Raw genomic sequence first — 7,421 nt, 5'->3', positions numbered from 1 at the left:
AAATCTTAGCCATTCTGATGGGTTCCAGGTGAAATCTCAGGGTTGTTTTAATTTACATCTCTGATGGCTAAAGACGTTAAGCAGTTACTTAAGTATTTTTCTGCCTTTCGATACTCCTCTATTGAGAATTCTCTGCTTAGCCCATTTTTTAAATTTGATTCCTTGATATGTTGCTTTTTGACTTATGATCTTTATATATACTGAATATTAGCCCTCTGTAAGATATAGGGTTGGTGAAGATCCTTTCCCCATCTGTAGGCTGTCCTTTTTTTGTGATGACAGTGTCCTTTGCTTTACAAAAGCTTTTCAGTTTCATAGATCCCATGTATTGATTATTGCTCTTTTAGCCTGTGCTGTTGGTGTTCTGTTCAGGAAGTTGTCTCCTGTACCAATGAGTTCAAGATGCTTCCTCACTTTTTCTTCTAACAGGTGTAGTGTAGCTGGTTTTATGTTGAGGTCTTTGATCCACTTGGACTTTAGTTTTGTGCAGGTTGATGAATATGGATGTAATTTTCATTTTTTTGCATGTAGACATCCAGTTGGGTCAGCACCATTTGTTGAAGACGCTATCTTTTATCCATTGAAAGGTTTTGGCTTTGTCAAAAATCAAGTATCCATATGTGTGTGGGTTTATTTCTTGGTCTTCTATTTGGTTTCATTGATCCACCATTTTGTTTCTATGCCAATACCATACCATTGTTATTACTATTGCTCTGTAGTACAGCTTGAGATCAGGGATGGAGATACCTCCAGAAGATCGGTTGTTACACAGATCATTTTGGACATTCTGGGATTTTTTTTTCCATATGAAGTTGAGAATTTTTCTATCAAGGTCTGTAAAGAATTGTGTTGGTATTTTGAAGGGAACTGCATTGAGTCTGTAGATAGCTTTTGGTCAGATGGTCATTTTTAATTTGTTAATCCAGCCAAACCATGAGCACGGGAGAACATTCCATTTTCTGAAATCATCTTCAGTTTCTTTTTTTTTTAATTTTTTATTTAACTTTTATTAATTACACTTTATTCCTTTTGTATCCCCCCATAAGCCCCTCCCTCCTCCCCTTCCGGTCCCACCCTCCCCTCCTTTCTGCATGCATGCCTCTCCCCAAGTCCACTGATAGGGGAGGTCCTCCTCTCCTTCTTTCTGATCTTTTTTTTTTTTTTTTTTGTTCTTCTCAATGCAGTTTATTCAGGAAACTTGAACAATCTTCTGACCCTGGGGAAAGCCAGCCCACAGCTTAAAATAGCCTCTGGGTAGCCAATCCCAGCGTGCCTCGTGGGCAATGCAGATAGGTTCAAATACACGAAAGCAAGCCAGATCCTCAGCTTTAGCCAAATATGGAGTTGTTTGTGACAGAGAGCACTCACCATCAGGAAGGTGGAAGGCAGAAACCAGCTCCATCTTTAAGGCGCGGCTTTTTTAAGAGATGTGAAGTTTTCTTCTTTTTTAATTTTAATTTTTGTTAATTACACTTCATTCAATTTGTATGCCCCCTGTAAATCCCTCTTTCCTCCCCTCCCAATATCACCCTTCCTCCTCCTTCTCCACACATGCCCCTCCCCAAGACCACTGATAGGGGAGGTCTTCCTCCCCTTCCTTCTGATCTTAGTCTATCAGGTCTCATCAGGAGTGGTTGCATTGTCTTCCTCTGTGGCGTGGTAAGGCTGCTCCCCCTTCAGGGGGTGGTGATCAAAGAGCAGGTCAATCACTTCCTGCCAATCACTTCAAGTCCCTGTTCCCATTACTATGGAACCCGCTTGGACACTGAACTGCCATGGGCTACATCTGTGCAGGGTTTCTAGGTTATCTCCATGAATGGTCCTTGGTTGAATTATCAGTCTCAGAAAAGACGGCTGTACCCAGACTTTTCAGATGTGTTGCTCTGCTTGTGGAGCTCCTGTCCTCTCCAGGTCTTACTATTTCCCACTTGCTTCATGAGATTCCATGTACTATGCCCAACAGTTGGCCATAAGTCTCAGCATCTGCTTTGATAGTCTGCAGGGCAGAGTCTTTCAGAGGCCCTCTGTGGCAGGCTCCTAACTTGTTCCCTGTTTTCCCCTTCTTCTGTTGTCCATCCTCTTTCCCTTTCTGAATGGGGATTGAGCATCTTAGCCAGAGTCCTCCTTCTTGATTAGTTTCTTTAGGTGTACAGATTTTAGCATGTTTATCCTATATTATATGTCTGATAGCCACTTATGAGTGAGTATATACCGTATGTGTCTTTCTGCTTCTGGGATAGTGCACTCAGGATGATCTTTTCCAGTTCCCACCATTTACCTGCAAATTTCATGATTTCCTTGTTTTGTTTTGTTTTTTATCACGGAGTAATATTCCATTGTGTAGATGTACCACAATTTCTGTATCCATTCCTCAGTTGATGGGCATCTGGGCAGTTAGCCACATAATTTTTAAAAATTAATAAATTAAATCCTTTTATAAAATTGAAGATACAAATAAGAGGTGTGGTACTACTTATCAATTCCATCTTTCAAAACATCAATCGCTAAGTGTTTTGAGGTTTTTCGTATCTATGGTTATGTATGCTAATCTCTGTATATATACTTTAAAGTGAAACTGATGATTATTTTTCTTATTCTATTAACTTCAGGAATGTTTTATCTAGTCCCTCTTATTATTGACTAGAACCCATTTGCTAAATCTCTGCTCTTTTCAGGGATGATAAAGGAAGCTATCATTTATTGAGTACCAGGTACACATAGCTCTTAATTCTCACTACAACCATGTGAGGTAGATATTATATCCATGTGTCACAGTTCAGGAAAACAGGTGGTTAAATATGTTAGAGCTAAGACTCAATCCTGGCCTGTTTACTCCAAAGCTCTTGATTTTATTCCCGTGCCATTTTGCTCCGAATCATTGTTCATAAACTCATGAACTGTCAAACCATTCCCTGTTCTTGTTTAAATTTGAATTCCTTTATCCAGTTTCCTTACATGTCCCTAAGTCTGTAAAAGTATAACTAATATGAATACCTGAGATTAAAAACAGCAAGGCGAGGCTTAGAAAAATAAAGTAGGTTACTGAGCAGAGAGGCTGTTACTTCATAAACTTGTCCCTAAGCTTTATGCATTTCTGCTTAATTTTTGAACACATATACTAGATACCAGTCTGCCACAATGTTTGTTATTCATAGGATTCTAAAGATTTGTCTACAGAGTAGTACTGGGCTGTGTTTCCTCTTTTACTGGGTTGTATTTGATATCCCTATTCTTCAGTGAATGTTATAAAGTATTTCTTCTAACCTTGGTAGACGCTAAGTTGTGTGTTTTATGCCACAGCCTCCTGATTTGTGTGACAAGAGCACATCACCCAGTGTTTCTCGAGATGCTTCTGTTTATCAAGATAAGAGCAATATGTCTGTCTTGGATATTCCCAGTGCTATTTCAGAAAAGCAGCTAATGGTAGTAGGATGTTATTTCTCTTTGCAAGATAGCTGGTCTTCCTGGTGGGTGAATGAGGAGGGCTGGGCTGTAACATGCATACATGAAGGAAAGCTGGATCCTTTGGCCCTGCAACACAACAGACCTTCAGGAGAAGTGTTTGAGGCAGGAGAGCAGCCTAATAGGTGACTGACTAGAAAGACCAGCTGCATTCAGAGACAGAGAGAGAGTTCACAACCACTAGTGTATTGTTTTGTGTCTCTTATATGTTATAGGCCAAATTAAAATATGTATAATTTTAACTGGCCATTGCCAGAGTTATCAAAACACAATTCTCATCTAAAGCTGTACCTACTCTCAAGGTTCCATAAGAGAGTACAAAATTCAGAGGGAGTTTCTCCTTCAAAAGTTTGGGTTAGAAAGGAAACATTCCCTACTGATGACAGTTAAGAGTGTACCAAAAACATTCCTGTTCTTTGGTTTGTCTTGCCATATCTGTTATTTCTGAAGAATGACTGGGGAAAATGCACGTCTTGAGCTGTATAAACAACCTCCTCCTAGCAGTGGGATTGGCAGGGATATCAGGGACGTACATCTGTACTATGTAAAGAACCCTAGATTAACTCCTACAGGCACATACCTCAATGATGTGCTATTTGTGCTCCTCACTCAGATTCTCCAGGGCCAAGGTAGGCTGGGTGAGGAAGTCTCTGGTGTAGATATTGAAGGGTATAAGGAGGAGAAGGAGAAGGAGGAGGAAGATGGAAAACCTAAGACTCCAGCCACAGTGAGTATGCTTACAGAAATCTTGAAGTTACATTATACATTTATGTGAAAGGAGGTCCTGTCCTGCAGGGAAGGCCAAATCTCAAAGGTATTATCATAGTCTCTCCATAGTGAGCCTCAGTCTGACTTTAATCATTGAAATGAGCCACACAAATCCATTCACTACAATTATTTAACTTCTTGTGAGGCAGCCAATGGGATGAGGGGGGAAAGAAGGTATGCTTGTCTCAGTGACTGGACTGATACCTGGACTTGTTTAGGAAGGTGAAGACAGAGATGGTGATCTTGCAGATGAAGAGGAAGGAACTGTACAACAGCCCCAAGCCAGTGTCCTGTATGAGGATTTGCTCGTATCTGAAGGAGAAGATGATGAGGAAGATGCTGGGAATGATGAAGAAAAAGATAACCCTTTCTTTGGTGAGTCTTGCACATTTACTTCTGTTTCTGTGGAACTCAGTGTTGTACCTCAGGACTGAACAGGAAACTCTTTGCTACTTACTGTTTGCTATCATAAAAAAAGCTATCTATTTTCTTGGAGTCCTACTAGTAGACATGAGAGTACTGAACACACGCTCAGAGGATGATCATGCCCATTATCCTTAGGGGAAGTGAAGATGAACAGGCACACACTGCAAAGAGGTAACAGTGAAAAAGTCAGTGTCCAAGTAGCAGCTTTGAAAGGTTGTATTTGAGAACAGGAAAAGAAAAGTAATTAAGATATTAGAAATGTTAAGGTGAAAGTGTTGGAGACGATAGAAAACAGGTAGATTAGACTAAGAGGAAATAAGGTACTTAAGTTTCTATAAATGTTGCTGCTATTAACCCTTGGTAATTAAAAGAGATGCCTGAGAGGTGAAGATTATAGACTCAAAGTCTGTATAAACTAGTTTTGGAGTGATAGGCTGAAGATGTTAATTCTGAGAAGAATTACTGTTGCTGAGGGTAGAGAGATGGCTCAGAGGTTAATAACGAGCACACTGGCTGCTCTTTGAAGGTCCTGAGTTCATTTCCCAGCATCCACTTGGTGGCTAAGAAACATGTATAATGAGATCTGGTGCCATGTTCTGGCATAGAGGCAGAACACTATATCCATAATAAATAAATAAATAAATAAATAAATAAATAAATAAATCTTAAGGAAAAAAAGAATTCCCATTTCTTTCTCTAGCTCTTATTTTGTTTTGTTTTTGTAATTTTGAACATACTATCTCATAGATGTGAGGCAAACATCTATGAGCTATGAGCCATGTGCTAGTCCATCAAGCTTATATCTTGAACCACAATCTGTCTTTTTCCCACAGCTATTCCACTAACTAGAAGTAGAAGTGACTCTGATGTGGAATCTGGAAGTAAAAGACACAAACATCCTTGTGTGCTTCAAGAGAGTACAAGGATGGGCATGGAAAATGAAGAAAACATGATGTTCTCTGAGGGAGATGGTGAGGAAGCTTCCTGTGGTTTGGAGGAGAGCAACATCAGGTAATAGACAGCAATATGCTACAGGGCTGTGGCATCATTTTTGTCAGCTATGGTGACAAAGGACCTAGCATAAGATAGCTTTCCTCTATCAAACATTTCCTGAACACTTCTACTTGGATCTGGGAATGCACACAGGAAGAAGATATGACCTTCCCTTGAGTAGCTCTTCTAGTGGAAAAGATTGGCACAAATCATTATAGATTCAATGTCATAAGTACCTAGGCACAAATAGGTATAGAGTGCTGAGATATCCCTAAAATGGGCATGATTTACTGCGCTTTGAAGTAATCAGGGTAACTTTCATGTAGAAGTATATGAACTTTGCTTAAATGATGGACACAGGTCTGCAGAGCATATACAGTGGCAGCAAGGAGGTAGATCTTTAACACATGAAATAATAATTTAGAGGCATAGATATTCAACATGGAGTGTGTTCGTGGATAAAGGGAGGTGGTTGGAGAAGGAAGACTTTTGAAATAGCAGGAGACTGTATTGTGGAGGACTAAGTGACATGCCAAGGCATTTGGTTTTGTTCTGTTAGGAGTCTGTAGGTTTAAGAAAAGAAAGTTGCTAGGTATGCTGGTGCAGATCTGTAATCTCAGTACTTAAGAAGTGAGGAAAGAGGATCCTAAATTTAAGGCTGGCCAGGTGTGATGGTGTATGCCTAAGAAGAGGCAGGTGGATCCGGCTTCCAAGATGGTGGTGGCTACTGTGCAGCTTAGCTGAAGGGGATAGGACCTGCAATGCAGAAATTGTTGAGTGAAGGGGCTGATCAACCCAGAACAGAGTTATCTAGACTTCCAAGAAGAAAGAGACTAACCATGATCTGAGTCCTTCTAGAATTAGGTCACAGCAGACTCCTCTGGGAGGAGACACCCTGAGAGGTGATCCCCGGGCTCTTCCCGGCACCCAAAACCCTGCTCCCTCTTCGGAGGAGGCAGGAGGCATCCAGCAGAATCTGCCACAGACCACACTGTCTGTACCTCACCCCCAGTGAGAGCTGCAGCTCCTACCAAACAAACAAACAAACAAACAAAACCCAAGATCGGGGCTGAGAAAACCCTATCCTTTCAGGCACTCCTCCCCCTGATGCCGCCATAACCCTGCCACAGCAGAGTGGAGGGATAGAAAGGTGCACAGCAGCTTCACAGTGCCTGGACCCCAGTGCTGCCAGCTGCTCCTAGCAAACAAACTTCAGCTCGCGATCTGGGACTGTGGTCATTCAACACATCCTGAAACTCTCCTGGGTCCAGTGCAATAAGGTCTAGCACCAAGTCCTAACACCGGTGCCCCTGACCCCTGGCAGAGAAACCTCAGCTCAGGATCAGGAGAGAGAAGTCCCAACTCTTTCGGGCACCCCCCTGAGTGTGCAGCCATAAGCTTGCCCTAGCGGAGGGGAAGGTCAGAGGGGAAGGACAGAGAGGCAGCCTGCCACAGGACACGGCACCCCCTCTCCAGCTCATCCAGTGTCCCCTGGCAGAGAAACCCAAGCTCTGGATCTGAGGACACTCAACCATACCTGGTACTCTCTAGGAATCAGCAAACATAAGTTCTACTGCCAGTCTGCTTCTGGCAGAGAGATATGGGCCTGGGATCTGGGATTGAGAACACTCAACCTAACTCTTTCCCGTGCTATCCCGGGACCAGTCAACATAACCCCTCCTGGCAGAGGGAAAGGACAGAGAGGAAGCACACAGGAAAGGTAGACACCGAGTTCTGCGGCCACAGTGCCACAGAGCTGACTGTTAGTCTAC

The 7,421-nt window shown here is 42.1% G+C and overlaps 1 protein-coding gene across 1 annotated transcript; it reads left to right on the top strand.

Moving 5' to 3' along the window:
- The first annotated feature begins 500 nt into the window (after positions 1-500).
- On the top strand, positions 501-5,671 carry LOC132651893 (transcription initiation factor TFIID subunit 1-like). Its single transcript, XM_060376847.1, has 5 exons — positions 501-506; positions 3,301-3,426; positions 4,076-4,189; positions 4,449-4,605; positions 5,490-5,671. The coding sequence occupies exons 1-5, from the start codon at positions 501-503 to the stop codon at positions 5,669-5,671; spliced, it is 585 nt and encodes a 194-aa protein (XP_060232830.1).
- The last annotated feature ends 1,750 nt before the right edge of the window (positions 5,672-7,421 follow it).

This window comes from Meriones unguiculatus (genome assembly GCF_030254825.1).
Source record: "Meriones unguiculatus strain TT.TT164.6M chromosome Y unlocalized genomic scaffold, Bangor_MerUng_6.1 ChrY_unordered_Scaffold_35, whole genome shotgun sequence".
Taxonomy (NCBI): Eukaryota; Metazoa; Chordata; class Mammalia; order Rodentia; family Muridae; genus Meriones; species Meriones unguiculatus.
The sequence above is the reverse complement of the archived record's forward strand: the minus strand, read 5'-3'. Positions and strand labels throughout refer to the sequence as shown.

What these genes read in the sequence shown, in the direction of transcription:
- LOC132651893 (XM_060376847.1), top strand. An exon ending in CAGAAAAGCAGCTAATGGTA is followed by an intron (nt 3,427 to 4,075) that starts GTAGGATGTTAT and finishes CTCCTCACTCAG; the next exon opens with ATTCTCCAGGGCCAAGGTAG. An exon ending in AAAAGATAACCCTTTCTTTG is followed by an intron (nt 4,606 to 5,489) that starts GTGAGTCTTGCA and finishes TTTTTCCCACAG; the next exon opens with CTATTCCACTAACTAGAAGT.